Raw genomic sequence first — 23,834 nt, 5'->3', positions numbered from 1 at the left:
GATCCATTAATGTGGTTGTTAAGCTGTAAATGACCAGACTGGCTGATTGACTTCCTCACATTTTGAAATAATTTCAAGGTAGATTCATTTATCATTTGTCCTTACAGTACCAAGTAAAAAAGCACCACATAGTGTTAGTTAAATTAACTAACTGTTACTGAAGTGTCAGACAATGAAGAGAAGAGTGAAATAAATGTCGGGTCTAATTATTAATGCTGATTTATTTCACAGCTGCTTTCAAAGGCCATACTCTGAAATGGATCCGTTTAAGTGTTGAACACTAGATCAAAGTGTTGGTTTAGCTTCTAGTGAAAGTCACGTCAGAGTAAACTATGTTTATACATGGCGCACTAAACTGTTTCCTGCTAGAGATTCTTGCTGGTCAACAAGGGAATTTCAGGTGGTGTCATATAACTGGGAATACCTATTGCTCACCTGTAACCTTTAAATTACGAAGATAGCTAACAAAATGTTAGTCTTCAACAGTTGGCGGCTACTTGTATATGACACCTAAGATGGTGAAAAATGGCTTTTTTGAATGCTTTTTCTCTCAAGTGGATGCACTGTGTTAAACAGTGAAATGAGGTTCTCATGACACCATTTGAATTATGCTCTGTGTAAAGAAGCAGCTTTACAGCTTTTATTTGTCTGCATTTACTTACATGAATTACACTAGCAGTAGAGGCTACCGAAGAAGAAAAAGACCTAGGAAGAGCTAGGTATTTCTCTATGCATGTCATTTTACGATCTGTCAGCTATCCACTTCCATCCAAACAATTGTTCAAACTCTGTTTCTGAGGCAGGATAAGTATATTACAATTATAAATCTGCCAGATTTTACCTGGCAACAGGAACTTTGTAATTTGTAGGAATCACAACCGACATCTTAGATATAAATTCTATGGACAGCACCCCACCTCCTCAATTACTTTGTCCTGTTCTTCAGCCAAAAAAGGTTAGTGGGGGCGGAGGGAGTGGGTTGGATGTTGTTTAATTAAAGAATAACCAATGTTTCTTCTTGGAAAACCAGAATGATCAAGTTGCTCCTGCATCAATAATTGCATGTCTAATTTGAATTTTTATACTGAGGCTTTATTAAGTGTCATTATTTGAAAAAGGCTCATGGGATGAACCTCTTTTACTACTAGCAGAGGCACAAGCTGAAGCTAGAAACTGACAGTATTTGTCACTTACACAGTGGGAATACTTTCTCACCAGGAAATAAACAAGTTTCAAGCTTCACTGAACCTGCAGGCTGCCAAGAGCCTGAAGCAGAAACATACTGAAGTATAAAGTTCTTGAGGTAGGCATTTCAGCTGAAACTGGAGAAAAATGTTTTGTTATTCATCTGATACTCCTAATCCTCTGCAGAGATTATACTTTCCAGTGACACAACAGCAGAGAATATTGACAACAACACTGGCACCTAAGGAGGACAAATCCGATTTCTCAAGCACCAGATCTTTTAGCCATTGAGAAGCCATGCTTCTACCTTATTCAAGTTTTCTTTACCTGGCCCATTAGAACTGCAAAATAGGATTGAAGCATCACAAGAGAAACCCTACTGACACAAGTGGACTAGTGCCAATCAACATAGGTAACCAAGAGGTGGAGAACTGCGTCATGTGGTAGGCATGAACTTAAACTTGCTTTCAACAACTGGAATGCTCAAATCACTTGGCTTCAGACCATTCTCTGCCAAAGTGGTATGAATGTTTGCTATTGCCTGCCCTTCACTTTATCTACCACGGGAACTCTAATCTACAGGGATATTTACCTCCATTTTGAAAAAACAAAAAACAACAACTATATTTATTGTCAAAAGAGCAACGTTGATCAATTCCCTTTTCCCCTCAATATTCAAACAAATCACAGAATAATAGGATCCTGTTCAGACTGATGTGGATCTGGTGAGGTCTCCACTCACAGCCCATGCCCAGACCAGGCTCCACCATGGGCTCAGACTGGGCTGCTTGGGGCTTCACCCACCCAGGGCATGAAACCCTCCAGACTGGAGAAGGCCCAGCCTTCCTAGGCCCTGTCCCCACCACTTGGCTGTCCTTGTAGGGAAAAGGCTTCTCCAGACTGAGCCTCTCATATTTCAGCTTGTGCCACTGCTTCTTCCCTTCCCACCACTCACTGCTGTGAAAAGTCTGTCTAAGCCTCCTCCATCCCCTCCTGTAGGTGTCAAGGATGCTGTTGGGTGCACCTAAAGCTGCTGCTTCTCCCAGCTGAACCAGGTCTGGTCTCACAGCCTCTCCTCACAGGTCAAGGGCTCCAGCTCAGGACCATCTTGCTGGCTGTTTGCTGAACTTGGCCATTGTTTGTCAACACATTCTCTGTTGGCAACCCAAAATCAGATGCAGTGCCCAGATGTAATCTGATGGGCGTTGAGCAGAGGGGACAGTCCCTGCCCTCCCCCGGCTCTCAGGGGCATGTCCAGCTCACACCACCATCATGGACACCGCTGGGCCTTGTTGCTGCCTGGCCCCAGCCTGCAGCCCTGCAGGGCTCTGCCTTTGTCTTTGCTGAATTTCACAGGGTCCCTGTCAGCCCCTTTCTCCCACCTGTGCAAATCCTCCTCAAGACAGCAGCTCTGCCTTTGAGCATATTCAGTGGTTCAGTCCCCACTGCATATTTGGTGTCCTCTACAAACTCGACGACCATGTCCTCCATGTGCTTCTCAGGCTTCCTGACAAAGATGCTGAACAGAATTCACGCCATGATAGGCTCTGTGGTACCTCACTTGCTACCCACCTTCAGGTACAGCACAACCTCTTTAACACAACCCTCAGACCCAAACATCCAACCAGTTTTTACCCCCCTAGTTGATCTCCTATGCAGGCTGTTAAGTTCCAATTTTAACAGAAGAATGTTGTGAAAGACAGTGTTGAAAACCTGAAGGCAAGCAGGTTGGTAGGGCATGATCAGCCCTTGGTAACTTTATGCAGACTGTTTCTGATGTGTCTATTAATGAGTGTGGAGTACCTTCATACAATTGAACACATCCATCAGGTTTGACCACAGTGATATCAGTACCTTGGTATGGGGGATGAGTATCTAAAATCCAAATTAACAACCCCAAAACTTTTCTTTAACTGCTCCTCAACAAATAAGTTACTTATATTTCTAAGACCCCAAGAGACACAGCCTTCTAAGCACCTTTTCAATCCAGACCTGAGAGGAATGACCAGCTTTTTAAACCATGCACTCTGCTGCTGAACTCATGAGCTAAAAGCTGCAACCACAATATATTATGCAACTACCAAATCATAAGCTTCATTGAATTATAAAGTCTAAGTCTAAATTTAAAAGGACAGATAAGTTTTTAATATATTTAAGGAACAGGAAAAAAAGGCAATAAATTGTCCAAACAAAACCACCTCTTCTCACTTGCACGCATCCACAACAAGGACCTTGTAGCAGGGAGCACTGCTTCGAGATTGTTATAGCATTCACTGTATTCAATGGTCAGCCTTTCCAAGAGACCCTTCAGTAATAAATACTTTTCACTGGAGGGAAACAATTGTTCTGAATGTTAAATTAATCCTCTCATGTTGCTATCCAACTATTTGAGCTTTAAATCTATGCACTGACAGTATAATAAAACTTTTCAATTTCTAGGTATTTTGAAGTTGATTCCGAGAAAGCATGTCAAGGGAAGGTGGGGAAAAAGTACCTGAAAACATTGTTTTTCTACAGAGGACATCTTCACAGAAAAATAATATCTCTACTTCGTCATTAGTTTTACTTAACATTTATCTTGATTTAGTGCTTAGTGTTTTCTATATTTATGCAATTCATTATGGACCAAAGAGTGTCTTAGTTTAAGTTAGCCTTCAGTTGTCTGTCCAGACAGTGTTGCTTCTTTTTCCCCCCATGTATGGTATGAAGCATTTTCCATTGCTTGACAGAGGTGTTTAAGTGTCCTGACCAGGGCTGTGCAAGGAAGAATTAAGACCATGATCCTTTCTTTTCCACAGGCACTCTATTTTAGATGTTCAGCAGCCTGTGATTTCACAGCATCTCTCACTCCCCTGCTCTTAAGACTTTGTAATTTGATATGAGCAAACTGTGAAGCTTTTTCAGGAAGGAAAAAAAGGGAAGACTAGCAAGCCAGGAACATGGCAGGTTGGCTTCTGCACTTCAACAGAGCAGATCCCTTCAAGCACCTTCCTCCAATACATGACAATAACCACCATTGTTGTGAGCCAGGTCAAAGGAGGAACAGGAAATGTTTCTTCACAGATGTGTTGTGGCATATATACAGAAAGTAGTGGCAGGCCTTCACTTGCCTCTAAGGTGATGGAGTGAAGAGCACTTCTGTAGCTGTAAGTTTTTTTCCTTTATATTAGTTTTCCCATCCTAGGACTTCCAGCTTGAGTACTCATCTGTATCCCTTTTCCCTAATCTAGCAAGTTTCAGCACTTCACATTAAAAAAAGATAAATGGATCTTCACTGCTTTGGCAAATATCTTGTAAAAAAAATAAAAGGAAAATTTGGTTGGGAAAAGAGGCACACTACAACTATCTGTAGAGGAATGGGGTGCAGAAGGGGAAAAAGTGAGTCACATGAGCAACTTCAAGTCCCTTTATGTTCATTTTGCTCTGTTCTTGCTGGCATTGTAGATATGTCACACTATTACTCAAAGGTAGATCAAATAGGAGGCAGAAAAGGGAGTGAGTGCAGAGAGACAATATTAAGAGAAATTTGAGTATCTGTAACAGAGAGAAAAAGACTGTTTAAAACTAGCTTTGCTTTCATAGTGGCTAGTGGACACTGAAGAATGAGAAGGGCTTTGCATTCAGCTGGGAAACAAGTTATGTCATTACCTCAAATATTACTTCAATAACCAACTAAACCATATTTATCTATTCACAATTCTTCTTGAATTGAAGAGGAATAATAAGCCAACTTAACAGTGAAACCTGACCAAACAGGTTATAAATGTCCCATTGCACTGGGAGCCCGAGGCTGCAGCAGAAGAGCCAAGACAAGGGTGATCTCGGAGAATTCACTTAGCAGCAATCAGCAGAGCCACAGGCGGCTGCTGCTGCAGGAGTGCTCAGCACAGCTGTGCCACCTTCATCAGATGCCAAAAAAGTCACATGACAGAGCAATAAACAGAGTCAAACACTTGCAGATGGCAGGGGAAAAAAATGTTCAAAGATAGTAAGGCATTTGTGTATGCAAGTTGGATCTGCTTTTACAGAAGGAATCCCTGACTACTCTCCAAGCCTGCTGTGGAAGTAAACAACTATTTCATAACACAAAAATTAAGAGGGACAGAGCAGAGAAAACCTAGTGAGATTAAAGGCCAACCAACATCTGCAACTAAGTGTAGGCCATTTTATATCATTTCCTGCTACAACCTAATATTCCCCCCTCTTCTTCCCTCTTGCTATTTGAACGCATAGAACTTTTATCCTGTAAGGTGTTAAGTCTCCTATAGACTGCAGAAACTAGTTTTGTGTGCCAAGGTACTATACTGGCAAATTTGTTCAACACAGACTGAAGTCAGAAAACAAGTTCCCAGAGCACACTGTTTCTGTGAGAACAAACTCAGGTTCTTCAACTGCATGTTAACCTCAGAAAGAAGTATCTTTATTGGTCTATTCTGTATGGCATTTAGTTTGATACTGGTGACAGCAATGAACTTCAGCAAAAAGTAGAGCAATTCACCTTCTGTATGCAGACTAAAAAGTCAGACTTTCTCAGCTGACTGAGAATTACATTTTAGATTGTCACATTTCTACTCAAATACTTCATGGTATCCTGCATCAGACATCTAACTGAAAAAATTGAATTCCATCCAATAATTACTAACCCTTATAGATTACGGGTATATAAAAGGCACTTTATCCCAGAAAGTACTCAGCAAAATAGACATAGTACTTTTGGTTAGAAACTTTAGAGCTCTCCTTACATTCTTATCTTTACAAGACACTTTAGACCACAAGCATTCCATACACTGAAAATGACTACAGTCAGAAAAGAATGGCCAGGGATAGCTGGTTAGAAGCATCAACTCCCCAGTGAGTAGTAAGTTTGCTAGAAACAACTTATTTTTAAATCTGCAAAAGTTGGCAGCTGTCCTCATCTGTCAAGAAAGGGGTCCACGATACACAGAAGACCATTAAGAGAGCAGACCCCAGCTATAACTGCAATAAGAACAGGCATTAGAACCAAGCCCAGGAACTGATCCAGGTTCTGACTTGATTTTTATTGTTACTATTTTAGAGATATAATTATGATTTAACAAGTTATCACTGAAGCACAGCCAGGGGATTTTAACTTCTTCCAATCTATGTCTTAGCCTTGAAACTGCATCCAATCAGAAGTAACTTCTTCACCTTGAAAGGAGATTACCACTTCCTGCTAGAGTAGTTACGGGATGGCAACTCAAGGCCAAGATCTGTAGTGTCAGGGAAGAAACTACAACTCATCCCAGAAAAATAACTTGACATTAAGGAAACTACTAATGGCTAGCAAAGCTACCTTTTACTTAATTGGAGTTTACCAAGTAGTTATGCCATAAAGATCAAAAGCTTCCACTTTCTTTACTCCGAACTTTATCACAGAGCAAAATGCCTTGCCTGGAGACCACAGAACCTGCAAATTAATTCAATTTTAATCCTTCTCTGAACTACACACAGAGCATGGAACATAGTGCTACTGAAACTAGCACTCAAGTAGTATGGTACTAAATAGTTATCATCAGGATGAATATCACCTTCCCAGACCCCGAACAGTTGTATAATTTATTTTTCATTCCTATGGTGACCCAAGACAAAGGCTCCAGTACTTCAAGTGACCAGTATCTTAGAGCCACTACAATGAACTGAGTTCTCACAGGGAAGGAGACGCTAGCTTTTTGCTGCTCACCACAGGGGACTTCTGTCATTACACACATAGCAACTGGGGCTTCCCAGCACTAAGACTCAAGGAGCAGGCTGCCACTATTAGCTGCCAAGTCACAGCTCTGCTACTCCTTTGTACAGGGGTAGCAGCTACCAAGATCCAACCTGCACTGGCTTTGCCATGGGGAGTAACTACTAAGAGCTTTACACCACTGAGCTTGTGGATAACATCCTTCGCAAGGATACTTCATGTTCTGGCTGGCAGCAGTGTGGCTAACTCAAGCTTTCAATTTAGGAGATAGTTTATTTTGCTTCAGTACTAATGTAATAACAGAGACCACTACTTTAACTGCTTAATTTTATTTTATTTTATTTTTCCCCTTCTCCACATTTAAGATCTACAGTGGTTTCTGAAAGAGCACTCATGCCTGTACACCTCTAAGAGGTAACAGACAAGATTGTTTCAATCATACATACAAAATGACTTATGTTTACAAATTTTTGGCAATCATAGTAACCCGTTTTTTCCTATTGCCATTGCCCAAATAACTGAAAAACACAGTGTACAATAATTTACATTGAAATACTTCAAAGTGCTTGATAGTGATTTTCTAAGAATAATATTTACAAGTGGCCTATACACATATGTACAGGTGTTACAAGTTGTGGCTGGAATATGGCTTTCTATGGAAAGTGCTTTATATTTGGTCAGTGATGTTACTGACTGACCAGCCCAAGGGTTACTGACAAAACAGTAACCACTAAAAGCTGAATTGTTGTGGACAGGTATTTACAGAGTTTGTTGTTACGCTGTATAAAATAGCTATTTACATAAGTGTTCCATACATACAGAAAGTATCTTCTTTCTTCCAAGAATGGAGGAAGTCTTTCAGCCACAAACCTGGTTACTATCCCCAAAGAGTGTAAAACACAAGTATATCGGAAGTGATTGCTGATCCAGGGCTCACGCCATATCATCATCTGTGCTCACAACAGATATCTGTACAAAATAAGTACAGGTTATCTACAATTGCACTAATGAGATGCAAAACAATACATTCTCACTACACAGTAGTTTGGAACTGGCTAGTTCTGAAGGCTAGTGACCGTATTAAGAACTGACTACTCCATCTCAGTTATAGGATAGTAGTTGCCTACTACAACTTTGACTAAAAAGACAAGTTATCAGTTGATTCAGCCCAGTGGTTTGGCTGCATCCAGCTGCTTCAAGAGCAGAGACCTCTCCTAACCTTAAGTCAGATATAATTTGGTAGTCTTTATGTCTACTCTGAGGAATAAGCTGAAGCCTCAGATATGTCAATAGGTTTACTTACTGCAGGGTAGGTGTGTCCTACTGAACCGCCGTGCCTTCCAATATCAATTGTGAGGTCCTCTTCTGTAGTTTTCAGATAGACAGGATTATCAAAATTCATGCTTTTCATGTTTTTGTGCTGCCAGTTACGCCACATGAAGTAGCCAGCCACTGCAGCCATCACCAGCAATACTTTGTGGAAAGAAACAGACTGTAAGTATGGAGGAGGATCAAGCCAAGCTCCTGACTAGGAGTGGTTTGTCCCACAAGGGGTCCTAAAGGCTGGTGAATGTTGTACTCACAGACAGGAAGAACAGTCCAAGCTGCTGATGTTCCTCCAGTTGCAGTTACTTCAGGTGTTGTACCGTTGATGTTGACTCCTGCATGAGAATTTCAAGTAGTAAGCTTACTTACTGACAGGCTGTCAGACTTTATCAGATGCAAGCACTTCCTAAGCCCACAAGCTGATATCATATATCATTCTTCTCAGTGACACACTGCAAGAACAGCCTAACAGGCTTCATCCTATATTAGTAGGAAGCTTTTTTTTTAATTGCTTGATTTCTCTGAACAGTCCTGGGATTTCACAGAACCTGTATGCTTCTCAGTGTCATAAGTAAACTAATTCTGTTTATCACATGCTTCAGCTGTTGTGCTACAAACATGATCTGGCCTGTGTTCTCCACTTGCATGCAGAGGAGAAAACGTCAAGTATGCTAGTGGGTCAGTTTGTGTTTAATTCTCTAATGTTTAGCAATCTGAGTTATTGGGACCAGTACCTCCAGGAACTAGTCCAACAGTTGGAGATTTTTCTGTTGTGCTGGTATCTTTAGCCTCAGTGTAAGCCACAGTTGTTCCAGTACCTGAAACTAATTATAGATCAAGAACCCAGTTAATCCTGAAGTTCTGCAATGGCTTAGCCATGGTAGTGAATGTTTAGCAGATGGCAGAATGATCATGCAGCTTGTTAGCTTTGTCTGAAACACTGATATTAGTTATTTCACTAGCATATCCTCAGCTGAGGGTTTTTGATAAAGATAATTCCAAGAACAAGGCTGGACAGTTAATCAGGCATCAATTATGGGTATTTAGAGTCATGACAAGAGTAAGCCACCTCATCCCTCACCTCAGGTTTTCTGAATGAGATTTTAGTTGAGTAAGTTTACTGGTTAGGTACTGTCCTTCTATACCAACCCTTTACAGCAGCCAAGAGAGGACAGCATCCTTTCATTCAGTGCTCTGGGACAATCAGAATCAACATACAAGAGAGTAAGTGGTGCCTTAGTTTCTAGTTCCGCTCCACTGGACAAACAAGCTTGCCATATAGTCAGTGCTCAGGGTAGAAGCAGCAGCATGTTTGTCTGAACCACGAAAGGAGGTTCAAACAAACTTCCTCGGCCAGCAAGATTAGCCTACTAGCTTTTCTAACACTATTTATACGCTGTAGAGCTGTATTAGCTTATGCCCCTTGTTTTATACAAGATGGGCTCAGTATGTTCTGTGCATGTGCTTGCTCTCTGCAGAAAGCCATGGAGGTACACAGTTCTGCTGCAAATGACAGTGATGCAGAAGCCAGGCATGGACTTTGAACAGCACCTGCAGACTTTGAGGGTGAGCTTCATGCATGCTAGAAGACCACCCCCTCCATGATTAGTTACATCAGATTAATTTATGCAAAGCTGTCAGCCTATACTGCCATATTCACCTACAAAAGGTTCCATATACCCACTGCTTCCACATCCCCATCCATCCTGGAAAATATTCCAGTAATGTTACCATACCTGCACATCTCAGACCATTCTCTTGCAATAAGTATCCAGCAGGACATGCACAGGTGTACTTTGGAGAGTGTTCATTTATCTGAGGAGCAGGCAGGCACAGGTAGCTACAGCCTCCATTTGCCTTGTTTTCTTCGCACCAGTTCCTGCCTGTTGGTACAGCAAGTGACAGGAGTGAGCCTTCATACTCCAGGTGTACAGCATGATTATTTACTCAATAATTGTTCAAATAGAGTTACTTGTCTCTGTAGGTTATAGATTTGTACCTCCTTTGCCTAAGAGAGAGCAACTGCAACTAGACTTTCTCTCAAACCCAGTGGCAATGTTTATGTTAGAAGCTCCAATCACACTAAGTAGAAGAAAAGTAGACCGTATACAGGGGAGCAGTATCATTTGCCACCATCCAAACAGGGTAGGCTTCTTAAATATACATTGACCTAACTACAAAATATAGTTACCTGAAGGCTGGACAAGTTCATGATACACAATGATGTCCTGTGCATCATTGAGGTTGTTCACTAGGGTAATCACTTCTGTTCCAGTAAATTTGTTGGCACCATAGACTGCCTCATTCTCTCCATCAATCCAGTACACGCGGTCCTAGAAGGGAATAATTGCAAGTCATTATCTCTGTGTTACTATGAGTACCATAATTACTAGACATATACTAGCAAGAAGAGGATCTTTGACAATTACTACAGAAAGTCATTCTTACCTCAAATATTGTTAGAGCAAGAGGATGAGGAAGGAACATATGAGACTTCAGCACTATTCTACGGTCCTGGCCATTCAAGTCCACACTTGACAGCATATGTAGTTTAGAATCAAGCCAGTACAGACGGCTTTTTACAAGATCTATGAGGGGAAAAAAGAAAAAAGGCAAATATTTACTATTTAAATGGAGAAAACCTCAAAAGCCTCCTGCAAAGTTGAAACACCCATACGTTCAAGAATAGTTGCAGTGTTGCCCTAGTGTCTTACCACACTGGGATGCAGAAGGCTGCTGCAGTGCTGCCTAAGTGGTCTGTGCCTCAACCATAATATAGAGCAGTGCAAGAAAGGTTACTATTTCAGTATCTGAGAAGCACTATCTGTGCCTGATGCAGTGTCTCCAGGCATACAGGAACTTCCCATTCTCAGAAGCTGAAAATACTCCTCCAAAGGATGACCTTGGCTGTTGTAGCAAACAAATTGCTAAAGCTCCAGAATACCTCTGGCACAGAAACAAGTTCAACATACCTAGAGCAATTCCATTAGGCCATTGGATTTCTGTTGTCACAAGCTGCTGTCTGTCAAATCCATTCATTCCTGCTTTTTCAATTTTTGCTGGCTCACCCCAGTCTGACCAGTACATAAAGCTGTGAAGCAGAATTTATGTTGTATGATGCACTATAGTACTGTGTAGTATCACTCTTAATTATGACCAATAACTAACAAAGGCTACCTAAGTCAGTTATCAGGACATGGAGTAGCTGATAGGTCCACTCTTAAGAGAACCAGGAGAAATACTCACCCAGAGAGAGGATCTACAGCAACAGAAGCTGGCTCTCTCAGCTCAGAGGAGAACAAAACCTTTCTTTTTGTGCCATCTAGGCTAGCCACTGAAATGGTCTTTGCAGTGGAGTCAGACCAGTAGATGTTCTTATAAACCCAGTCAACAGCAATTCCTGCTGGGCTGTGTATGTTGTCCAGGATTCTGATGTGTGTTCCAACTTTATCACGGGTATCAACAGAGGCACTGGAAGATAAGAATTACTTGCGTTGAACTCCTTCCTCCACAGATACTACCATTTGGCACGTCCCAGCAAACATTGCACACAGATCTCAGGCAGACAATGTAGAAGGTGCACTTGTGACTTTTCAGAGTCCTTTTGTACAGTTGTAGCAGCACTTATACTAGGAAGTGCAATAGGCATATACATTGCCAGTTGTGGGAACTTGCATCTACTGTACTTTGTCTTTAGGACATCAGGAATCTAGTTCTCATGACCAGAGCCTAGAGAAGCATCTTGGGTTAAGTGTGCGTTGGTTTAAGGGAGCACAGTAGGGTTCAGAAGCCAAGCCCATTTACCTGAAGATTGCTTTTTGGCTGAAGTCAGCCCAGTAAAGCTTTTCCTCAGCAATATCAGCATCTAGAGCTACAGTGTTTCTTAGCTGCTCTACTAGCTGAATGTACTCTTTCCTCTCAAGCCCAATCTTCCTGATATCCCGGCGGTTGGTGAAAATTAGACATGGTTCTTTCCCTGTGAAAAGAGTGTAAGTGTTATCTGCACTTGTAGACATGCAGTCACATACTGTTCTTCTATGACAAATTTTGAGAGTCATCATATTTAGTATTTGCCATGCCACACTTGCTAGTGGATGCTGACAGAGGTTTTGGCTGTACCACACCTCATCCTCTTCTCCCTCCACAGCTTGATGGGGGAGGGTCCTCCTGCCCAAGGTGAAGACACAAGCAGTTTGTCAGGCAGCTTTAAGTGCTGTATCATGGCATCATTCAAGGTGCTGGGAGTGTCCAGGTCTGTACAAATTGTATTGGTAACTGCACAACAACTACTGTCAAAACCAGAGTAGCAGGAAGTAGCATCACTTGCTACTTCATTTTGAAGTGGGGATAAAAGCTTTATGCCAATACTCACCCACTGCCTTGCACACTCCAGTAGCAAGATCCATCTGATAGCCACGGCTACACTCACATTTGTAGCCCCCTTTCAGGTTGATACAGATTTGACTACAGATACCAGGGTTCTGGCATTCATCAATATCTGCAAAGACAACAGTTTAATTTGTTCTCATCTCCACAACATCAGTAGGGTCTATGTTAACCTACTTGATACTTGCCTCCACAGGTTCTCCTGTCTATAAGCTCAAACCCAGCTGGACAGTCACATTCATAGCCAACAACGAGATCTCTGCAGATATGAGAGCATCCACCATTGTTCACCAGACATTCATTTACATCTAGAAGAGAAGAATTGGCCATTTCTGAGACAGCACACACATTTAGTCTTGAAGTCTGAGTCATGCGGTGCTTTATCACATACCCATCCATTTTCTAGTGATGCCTGCCACACATGACAGTCTGGCACTTGAAGATTCTCACCCAAATCATATTTGCTCGGCTATCAGCATGTCACTTGTGTTACAAGTTGGCAACAACAGAAATATTGAACCTCCTGGAAGTCTGAGAGTTTCTAATGCTTTCAAGTGCCTTCTGTCATCCCAACAGCAAGTTTGGCTGTGATAAAACTAGTCTATTTGACTAGGTTGCTCTTGGTCATTTGCTTGCAACCAAGGAAGTGCAGCTGGGCATTTCAGACAACACCTGACAGCTCCGAGGCTGTCTCCAAGCATCCCTAGAGGTCAGCATTGTGTAACGAATTTGTTCACTTACTACACTCCTTGAGGGGTTCATCACTCCAGTCCTTGCAGTCTCTCTGCTGGTTACACACTTTACTGACATCTATGCATTCTCCGCTTCTGCATTTGAATTTGCCAGGTCCAGAGCACTGAATAACTGAGATAATGAAGACCGTGAGGGCAACTACCAGCTTAGATAGTCTGCAAAGACTTTATTCTTGCTTAGTTCCACACTTACCATTGTTACAATTTGCTTCATCAGTGCCATCCAGACAGTCTCTCACACCATTGCACTGCCTACTCCCATGGATGCAGTTGCCATCTTCACATCTGAACTGGTCTGGTCTGCAGGTCCGAGAAGCTGAGAACACAGCCATTACAGACTTAAACTCCTGAAGTCTGCTGAAGGAAAGAAAATAAAACAGGAGCCAAACAAGACCTCCTAGAGAAGGGCCAAGTTAACTTACGGCAGTTGATTTCATCACTTCCATCCTTGCAGTCAGGGTCTCCATCACAGCGCCACTTTTTGTGAACACATTCACCTGAGCCGCATTGCACCTCACTGTCAGAGCACTTCACAGGAGGTACAGGCTGGCGGCCACATTGCTCTAGAGATTCATCTGACTGGTCAGAGCAGTCAGCATCATCATCACACACCCAGCTGATGGGGATGCAAGTGGAGCTCTTGCATTGGAACTCATGAACTCCACAGGTAGGAGGTGCACACTCCAGCTCATCACTGCCATCGCTGCAGTCATCTTGACCATTGCAGACAAAGCTCTTGGAAATACATTGCCCACTGTTGCATGTGAACTCTGCTGGACTACAAGTCACATTGCCTGGAGTAAGAGAGATAATCAGATTATCATAAGAAGGCAGACTTTTGAACGAAGGTGTTTTGTTTTGCAGGTTATTCACCAGCTGTTAGCTGACAGAAAATCAGCATCCCATATAAGGCTCTATGAGAACCTAACTGACCACCTACAGGACACTTGGGCCCCACAGAGACTGTCTTCCTTGTCTTTGGATGTTATGAGTCAGAGGCATAAATTTTGAGCTACTGAGTGAAAATAACCTTCTTCAGAAGCAGCTAGGCTGTTCTGCTTCAGAGTGCGAGCCTTTCAGGAAACAGGCTCAAACCCTGTGGACCAGAGACAGAAGGTAAGAGAATTGCTAACTCTAGAGTACAGACTAAGAATAAGGTAGCCAGATGGTGAGCATGCACTGCAGTTTGAAATTGAAGTGTTTTGTGCCTGTCCTGAGGACAGCAGTGGCCCATTTGCCTGGACCACTGGGGATAATAGATCAAGATCTTGCACCAGTTGATCCTGCAGTATTAAACACACATACACAACTTATGCCAGTACAAATTACACTGGTTTAATAGCAGTTTCGCTAGCAGCTCAGTATGCCTTGGCTGATAGTTTTATCAGCTTCATTAGAAATGCTGTCTTCAGATTTACTTGTCAGATTAAGGCATCTCCTTGTTGAGTAAGGCAGCAACTCCATTGACACATATCAGAAGTCTCAAGATATCTCCTTAGCCCGTCCAGGTAAGGTGGCTCTGACAGAAGCCAGCCCTGTGGCTCTGGTTACAGCAAATTTGTCTCAGGACAGCTCAGAAAACTCATACATATGCAAGTTCACTAGAATAAATCAGGAATGCTGCACTTTAATGCTGGAAGTGGCAGCTTCAATTGTCTACCAGCCTGGAGCTGCCCCCCAACACCTGCAACATAGCTTCTCTAGTGCACTTTCAGACAAGTGCACAGAATACTCCAGGACAGGGCTATAAAGCAGATCAGCCCTTGGCTACAAATCACTACTACATTTTTAGAAGACCATTTGTTAATGTAAGCAGCAACTAGAGTAACCTGTTTAGAAACTCTGCAGTGAACAAGTTCTGATGGCTTGCCTGACATGTGACTAAGCCTATGGCAATTGCCAAAATTAGCCAGAGACCAAAGAAAAATGTTGCGTAGCTTATATTGCTGTAGTCCTTAACCTAGCAGGACAGAAGAGTATTAGAACGAGTCCACTTTGTTAAGCAGGCTGCAATATAAGATGAATGTAGGTTTAAGGAGATACTGAAACTATGAGAAATTTGTCTTCCCAGATATACTGCCCAGCTAGCTCCTTTCCAGACAGATCAATTTCAAATAGAGTTATGCAGCCACCATTTCTTCCCTTACCACAATTCTCTTCATCTTCTCCACTGTCACAGTCTTTTTCACCATCACATTTCCAGGACATTGGGATACACTGGGTTGACTGAGGACCACAGCTGATTTCATTTACCCGGCATGTTCTCATATCTATTGAAAAAAGTTTAAGTTCAATTTAAGAGTTCTGAAATTTAAGAGCTACTGATCTTGGGTTTTAGCAGTTGTCCTGAAAGTTGAGACTGAAAGGCTTCAGCTCTGAACAAAGTTGCAGTTATTTAGATGCCAGCATCCATCTAAGTTGATGGCTCCATAATGGAAGATGCTACACTAGTTTGTAGTGTTCAGTAAAAAAAGATGCTTCCAGCTCCTAATAGATTAGTATTTTAGAGTATCTCTGTAACGGTAGTTTTGCGATTGCACACCAGTTACACTGTAGAAGCTTGAACTATAACACGTAGTAGGCAGGAGTAATGCCAAAGTGCAGTAGGACTTGGGGCTGAAGTATTCCTCAGTGCGAATCCTATTGATACAGAAAAATGAAGCTTCATGGATCAATCACCACACTTAAGATGGGGTTGCCAAATGCAAGACCTCACAGTGAAGCCTTTGCACCAACCCCCCAACATGTAGTCAGTTATTCAGTGCCTACACTAGCTCTGGTTATCTTGCAAAGCAATTGTCTTGGAGGACAGAGATCACTTGGTGAATAAGGCACAGTAATGGTCAGGCCTGCCATATTGCGCTTGCTGCTTCTGTTTGCCAGCAAAACTCAGTTCTGCATCTTTTAAAATAGCAAAGTCTTATCAAGACGCCAATGTGGCCAAAGCCAAGCTAACACTTAGGAAGGTGCTCTCCAAGACGAGAAGTTCATCTTTACTTTAGGAGGAAAGATGGGCTACAAGCAGGTAAGAAGTCAAAGTGCTACTCCCTGCAGGCTTGCCTGCACTGACAAGCCAAGCTCACTTACGGCACAGTTCAGCACTCTCGTCAGACCCATCCTCGCAGTCCGGATCCCCATCACACTGCCATCTGTTAGGCACACACTGACCGCTGGTGCACACAAAATCAGATTCACCACACGTCTTCTTCACTGCAAGGGAGAAGGACAGCCACTTGTTTAGGCACTAGAGCTTGGCTTGTTTGTTGCAGCTAGAGAAAAGCTGCCTTGCTCTAGGAAAGTAATGCAATACCCTTAGTTCTTGGATGTCTGGCGGTGTCTTCCACCAGTCTAATGACAACAATAACACTTCCTAGAGAGTTATACTACACACAGAGAAGCACTTACATTCCTGCAAGCAGGCAATGAAGGATTGCTATTGTTAAGAGAGACTGTTGCTATAATAGCTGCTGTTTTAAATGCACCGAAGTTAAAGTAAGGTCTATTGACATTAATATTTTGAATTCTGAGTTTATTATCAAGGCATTAGAGAAGCATGGTACTATGTAACCCTAAGGTAACAGTTTAGGTCTGCTTGAGCACAACCACACAAGTACTGTATATGAGTCCATTCTGCCTCCTCTCTAAGTACATCTAGTCATCCATCTTGGCCTCTGTGCCCACTTAAATTGAGAGTTGGCAGCCAAAGCTAGACTTAGTGTTTACAGGAGACTCAGCAGATTCACTTTCACACATAAAACATGGCATTTAACCTTGGAATAGCCAATAGCTAAGGGCTAATAGTTACAGTTTCTGTGATGTCTTCAAGCAACAACCAAGAACAGGCCTGTATATTGTTCTTGACAGTCACCACCCTTATAAATAAAGTTCTGGTCACAAACTTCTCTCAGTCACCAATTCCAGGAGACTTTTATAGCACTCAGAAAAGCATAACTGCCTCAGATGGACATAAGGCATCAAGATAGTTCCCAGGTTGTTCTAGAAAATTTGTCTTTTACTCTGTATTCTGAGTTTTGGGAGCGCTGGATGGGATAAGCATCTCTCCAGCTACCCACTGCTAAGCCCCCACTGCCAACTAGCAAGTACTAGTACAGAGGTATTATTTATTTTGATTACTTACCACAGGCACTCTCATCACTGCCATCTGAACAGTCTTCATCACCATCACATTTCCAGAGCAAAGGAATACATCGTCCATTACTACATGGGAACTGGGATTCTTCACATTTTGTTCTTGCACCTTCAATGAAAAAATGAACCTAAGTCCCAATATTGTTAAGCAATACTTCCTTGCTTTCCCCCACTGCTGACCAACAAGTTAACCCATTTAATAAACAGCATAACATGAACATAAAACCAGATCTGAGTTCTGAATCTTTGTAGTCACCTAATTCAATCATGAAAGCAGAGCAAGAAGCTTTCCTTCACAGTACAAGTACAGAATTTAAGCATGCTGACAACCTACTTGCCAGACAACAGTAAACCAGCCTCAGTGTTCTTACTGCGTTTTCCTTTTCAAGGCAAGGTCAAGTTTGCAAGGCAAAGGGATATATGTACACAATGACTTCTGTTGTCTAGCACCTAACATTGCATTCTCAAACTCTTCAAACTTCAAGCAAAATAGGTTTAAACTTCACTAACTTCAGGCTGGATTAGCATTTCAGTACTCTGCTGCTAACACATCACAGCAGAATCCCCGAGATGTCTGTAAAGATAGCCTAGATATCTGCTCTGTAGTTGAACAACAATTTTCTATGTTTAAGTTACTCCTCAAACAAGGGCACCCAGAAACATTCCTTAATATACAACAGAAATATGATTACTTCTCTGGAACTTGCTTATTAAAGTTGGATCAAGTGTGATGTTAGGAGAGCAAAATACTTTATCACTTCCTTCTGGAATTGTTTGTTGTCTCCAAAGTGATAATGGTCTTGATTTGTTAGCATACTTGAGTAAGTTACCGGTTTCTGTGTGGTGCTTTTAGTTAGAGTATATTTTCTAGAGCATCTTCAGCTCTAAAACTGTATGACCCTGTCCCTCAAGGGAATGTACTTTATCTTGAAGCCACGTTACAACTGTCACTAAAAGCAGCAGCCTGCTTCTTCGAATCATAGAAAAATTTGGGTTGGAAGAGACCCTCAGGATCACTAAGTCCAACCATAACCTAACTCTGGCACTAAATCATGTCCCTGAAGACCTCATCTAAATGTCTTTTAAACACCTCCAGGGATGGTGATTCAACCACTTCCTGGAGCAGACTGTTCCAATGCCTGACAACCATTTCCATGAAGATTTTTTTTCCTAATATCTAATCCGGACCTCCCATGACACAACTTGAGACCATTTCCTCTCATCCTATCACTTGCTACTTGGAAGAAGAGACCCACATACTCCATGCTACAACCTCCTTTCAGGTAGTTGTAGAGAGCAATAAGGTCTCCCCTTGGCCTCCTTTTCTCCAGGCTAAACAGCCCCAGTTCCCACAGCTGCTCCTCATCAGACTTGTACTCCAGGCCTCTCACCAGCTTCAATGCCCTTTTCAGCAGCTAAGCCAGAGCTGTTTCATGTAATGTATGCTGGCAAGTGTATAAGCTCATGCATTAGTGTTGGCTGCCCTTGTCTATGGCATGATGCAAGACTCCTGCTCCTCTTTGGTTTATTACATCATTTGAAGGAGGTGCTTTGTCTTGGCGTTCCAGGGCACAGAGGGCATAAAATTTCACTAGAATGTTACTTGTTAATTTGTATCCTCTGTGTATGACATGCAAAACGCAAGACGGCTTCCAAGTGGAAAGAAGCTATTTAGCCATTTCAGATTATACTGGCTAGTCATCAAGAACCAGGCAATGGCAAATCCTGGACAGAGTATAAGCAAGGACAACACAGGCAACTTTACCTTCTGAGTATCTCATGTAAATTCATGCTAGAAGTGAAGGATTTGAAACAGCAGGTTATTGAGCTCTTCTAATGCTTTAGCAGTCTCACTGGTTGACTAAAACACTCACTTGTTAGACACAGTAGAGCCATAACAACTAGTTTCATGGGAGCTGCGTACAAAGACTGCCAAAAAACTCAACATCAGTTCTTGTGCTCTGTATTTCCATTCCTCCTTTCCTTGTCAGGATGGGAGTTGCACCAGCATGCACTTTCTAAGAGCATGTTTTTTTGAAAGCTACTACTCTCTGGTCAAGAGCTGTCAAACAAGTACCTTGCCTTGTGCTATAAGGCACACCCCAGCCAGCTTAGAGAGGCTGCAGAAGCTATCAGCTTGCTCCATGCCTGACATCACCTTGTTGTCCATTAACCTCTAGCAGAAGTGGCCTTCTGATTGCAAACCCTGGTGACATGTTATTCCAGTTATTACAGAACTACCACCTAAACATACGTACCAACTCACTCCTGCTAGTTTTGAGACATTCTCATCCAGGCTTTCAGAGTGAGAACAGTCAACCTTTCCCAAAATAGCATACTGGAGATACTAGACTAAGCCTGCCACTCAGGAGATCCCAAAATAACTCCACAGTTCTTAGTTACTCTATTTCAAGCCAGAATAACCAGAAAAGGCTTGCTAAGACTGCCTAGTACATTGTGACTTACAAACATAACATCACTTCAACCAAATGCTACAGGGTAGCTGCACAGAAGGATAAATGAAACAGTAACTGAACTTGGAGTAACAGCTGTAACTTTACAATTACAACCCTTCCAACAAGCCAATCACAACAAGCCACTCCAAGAAGGTATTGTCACTTCTGCAGCTGGTACCAAGTGAAATGTCAGAGCAGCTACTTTTGTTAAGCCACTAACAAGCAAAGAAGTGACAGCACCTAACACCCACACAGGTGCACAAAAGTAAAGGTCATGAGCTGTTGCTACTCCTGAAGATGTCTGTCAAACTCTAAAGGCCACTTGGAGTTAGCTCCAAATAAGACAAAGGTTAGTTCCAGCCAGTAACTAACTAAGGTCCCCTGTGTTACACCAAGTACAGTTCCACAAAGCCAGGTAACCATTTTGCCATTGCACTACCAGCCTAATCCACTGCTATTTGAAGCAAGAGAGTCATACCTCACTTGTAGCTATTTGAAGCAGAGTCATACCTCAGTTGCAGCTTCAGTTACTGGACACTTAATGATTTACAGATCAGCATCAATTAACCACTAACTCAAAGATTCTCTTCATGTGCTACTCCTACACCAGAAGCACCTTCATACCTTTTCTCCTCCTTGGGATAAGGTTTAAGCAAAAGATATGGGGAACCAGTGACTTTAGAACCTGTGATTGTTAACATACCTGTTCCCCAGATAACTACTTACTAAAAATTGGCTCATAAGCACCAATTTGTGTGAGGTTAAGGAGCAGAGTTACAATGACTACTGAAATTAAACTAGCTTTACCCATACCTTTGCTGTCACTGTTTGTCTCAGCCCCTTAAGCAAGTTGTCAGATTACTTGTCTGGGCAGCCTTAAACATGTGACACTTGTGTGCGGTCATCTGACACCAAGTCCGAGAAAAGCTTGCCACAGTGATTGGGAAATGCTGGGAGAGCTCGCTTAGGAACTAGCTTAGACTCCCTCCAGATCCTGGCAATTGCAGCTACTAGCAGCACAGAGATGGTGGGGTTGTTAACTCAAATTAAGGGAAGAATCAGATTAATTTGGTGGACTAGAGTTGCCCTCCACTGCATATCTCTTATTATGATTTCAGACTACAGCGCACTAGCAGTTTCAGTGCCAGCCAGCTTGGCCCTTTATATACTGTTGAATCATGTCTGTTGTAGACCAGACGTGAGCAGTCTACATGACTGGGAACTGAGGAGTAACTAGGTAGACTTTTCCCCTCTTCCTCTTTGCATGAAGGCTGGATGTAACAACCCCCTGGCTAGGCTCTGCTTGAGAGACCCAGGGTTTGAACTACTGCATATACAGCTAGGACTAGAAGGTACAACTACCTTTAAGTATGCACTACCACCACAGCCAAGATCTGACACAGAGGCCTACTTTAGGGCCCTAGTCAGGAGATAGGGAGCCACACAAGAACGCAGACATCAAATGCCCACCTACCACCAAGGAGAGTAGCCTGGACCTGAAGGAAGGAGTCAGATTGAATACAACCTCCACTCAAGAGGGATATGTTCTTAACTGGCTACCCAATTGGCTTAATACGCAGATCCCTCTGCCATAGGGGTTAACAGCGTCTACACTGGGAGGCAACCCTGGAGCTCGCCATGAGCAGCGCTACTCGTGAGAGCCCAGCCCGCAAGACTGGATCGGGCACGGCAAGACTCAACCTTGCCACCAGGTGGAGATCCCTTGTGGTAGTTACCACTGGCCCTCAACCAGAGCCATGCCAATGCCGCTGGATGCCACAAAGCCAAAGTTGTACAGCAGTTTGACAGCACCTTCAACGCCACAGGCTTTCCAAGGGCTCCTCTTTCTTCCACCGCGACAAAGCCCCAATCCTGCCCGACCCCCGTATCCCGGTGAGCATCAGGCATGCAGACCCTCCCCTCAGCACCAGGAATAGCGCAGAACAAAAAAATATAAATCCTCCCGCGGCAGCCGGATCTCTCCCGGGACAGGTGGTCCCCGGGGCGGGGAGGGTCGGCCGGGCAGGGGCTTAGGCCCACGTTCACCGGCTCTGCGCGGGGCACCGGCCGCCTGAGGCCCGGCGGGGAAGGCGGTGCCTCCCCCGACAAGAGGGACGGTGGAGAAGACCGCGGACGTAGCACCCCCCTGTACCGCCCGGGAGCCCGGGCCCGCCCGGCCGGTCCCTCAGCAGAGCCCCACTCCCCCCAGCACCATGGGCAAGCAGCCTGAGAGACGGGAAAATAATAAATAAAAAATAAAAAAGGAAAGGGTAGTAGAAGAAATTGTTCCGGAGGGCGGCGGCGGGAGCAGCTCCGCGGTGCGCGCCCCAGTCCCCCCGGGCCCCGCACTCACCGTCGGCGGCGGCGCGCAGGCAGCTGAGGGCGAGCAGCAGGCACAGCGCCCAGCAGCCCGGGACCGCCCGCCGCCCCGCACCGCTCCAGGGGCCACCGCTGCCGGCCGCCGCCGTGGCGCTCGGGTCTCCGCGCTGCCGCTCCGACCGCATCGCCGTGCCGGAGGGACGGAAAGAGGGAGGGCGGGCGGGCAGGCAGGCAGGCAGGCGCGGCGGTCGGAGAGGCGAGGAGGAGAGGAGGGAGACGGAGACATGCACGGGGGGAGGTGTCCCCGCGGCGCTCTTATACCAGCCGCCGGCCGCCCTGCGCGGCCGCTGGTGACTCACGCCGCCGCGCCGGGCCCCGGTTGGCTCGCCAGCGCCGCCCGCCCCTGCTTCCTCCTCCGCGGCACCTGCGGCCGCCGCGGCGCGGTCGCACAGCGGCTCGGTACGGCTCGGCCCGGCTCCGCTCGGCTCGGCGCGGTGAGTGGCGCTGCGGCGGGGCGACGCGACGCGACGCGGTGCGGTGCCGTGCGGTGCCGCCGGCAGAGCCCACCACGTTCCCCCCTCCCGGCCTTCCTTCCGCGGGGCGGGGGCGGTGCGACCCCGCTGCCAGCCCCTGCACCCGGAGCGGCGGTACGGGCAGCCCCGGCGGGGGGAGCTTTGGCGACGGAGGCTGGGGGATCGCCGGGTGCGGCCGCGGCTTTGTTTCTTTTGCTTCCCCAAAATGCCGATGCCGCTGTACGCGCCCCGCCGCGGGGAGGGGGCGTTGCGGGGCCCCCCATCCTGGGCGGCACATCGAGGCGTGCCGAAATCCGCGTTGCGGGATGGTTTTCTCCAAAGAAGCGTCTCTTTAATTTGGTGTCCCCCTACCCGCCACCCCACGCGCTCATGCTTGCGTGCCTGTGGGTTTTTTCCTCCCATCGTGGCAGAACATGACTTAAAACGAAGCAGGCACTGCTCTTGAGGAAGAAAATCACTACTTATGCATTCTCCGATCAGGGATGGTAGTTAATTAGTAATTGCACGAAATCATATGCCAAAGTCGTATAATTACAAGCTTAACCTTTTATTTTAAGGGGAAGAATTGCTAGTTTTATTCCACATTTGTAGCGTTTCAAACATCCAATCATGTCTTGGTGAAATAAAGAAAGAAAAGAAGGGCTGGTAAAATGTAAATCTGGTTTTGTTCACGGCACCCTTCGAATGTGCAATTGAGGTTTAGTGATCCTCTGCTTTTTTCATTTATTTTCATAGACTTGCTATTTTATGATAATATTGTGTGCTGTGCTATTAGTATTTTACTGGAGACATAATCTACAGCAAGCTGCTCCAGGCAAAAAAAGATGAAAAAGCTGGTTGCTGTTTCTGTCTTTGAAAGGAAGTCTTGAATTATTAGCCTAATATTTGGAGTCTTTTTCAATAATGCAGATGATTTCTCCGATGAAGGGGATACCTTTGAGGCTTTGTATTTCCTAAATGTAGTAACATATTTCTTTATACGTTATTTGCAGAGTGAAGCCCTTTTTGAATCGTGTCCATG

The 23,834-nt window shown here is 44.1% G+C and overlaps 1 protein-coding gene across 2 annotated transcripts; it reads right to left on the bottom strand.

The window, feature by feature from the left end:
* Positions 1 to 7,689: 7,689 nt before the first annotated feature.
* On the bottom strand, positions 7,690 to 22,585 carry VLDLR (very low density lipoprotein receptor). Of its 2 annotated transcripts, XM_080362303.1 has the most exons (19): positions 22,315 to 22,585; positions 17,495 to 17,614; positions 16,444 to 16,566; positions 15,504 to 15,626; positions 13,779 to 14,150; positions 13,550 to 13,672; positions 13,346 to 13,468; positions 12,793 to 12,912; positions 12,591 to 12,716; positions 12,023 to 12,194; positions 11,465 to 11,689; positions 11,191 to 11,309; positions 10,667 to 10,806; positions 10,410 to 10,551; positions 9,955 to 10,101; positions 8,953 to 9,042; positions 8,476 to 8,553; positions 8,196 to 8,365; positions 7,690 to 7,861 (listed from the first exon to the last, which is right to left on the bottom strand). In XM_080362303.1, the coding sequence occupies exons 1-19, from the start codon at positions 22,463 to 22,465 to the stop codon at positions 7,826 to 7,828; spliced, it is 2,700 nt and encodes an 899-aa protein (XP_080218429.1). In that variant the 5' UTR covers positions 22,466 to 22,585; the 3' UTR covers positions 7,690 to 7,825. The 2 variants fall into 2 exon arrangements, with proteins under 2 accessions (XP_080218429.1, XP_080218430.1); XM_080362304.1 differs by lacking the exon at positions 8,953 to 9,042.
* Positions 22,586 to 23,834: the final 1,249 nt, after the last annotated feature.

Source organism: Nesoenas mayeri (genome assembly GCF_963082525.1).
Source record: "Nesoenas mayeri genome assembly, chromosome: Z".
In the NCBI taxonomy this organism is placed as follows: Eukaryota; Metazoa; Chordata; class Aves; order Columbiformes; family Columbidae; genus Nesoenas; species Nesoenas mayeri.
This window is presented reverse-complemented; position numbering and strand designations above follow the sequence as displayed.

Coding starts and splice junctions, on each gene's coding strand:
- VLDLR (XM_080362303.1), bottom strand. CDS start 22,465: ATGCGGTCGGAGCGGCAGCGCGGAGACCCGAGCGCCACGGCGGCGGCC. Junction 11,690..12,022: donor AGCCAAAAAGCAATCTTCAG/GTAAATGGGCTT, acceptor CTTATCTTCCAG/TGCCTCTGTTGATACCCGTG. Junction 10,807..11,190: donor GCCTAATGGAATTGCTCTAG/GTATGTTGAACT, acceptor TTCCCCTCATAG/ATCTTGTAAAAAGCCGTCTG.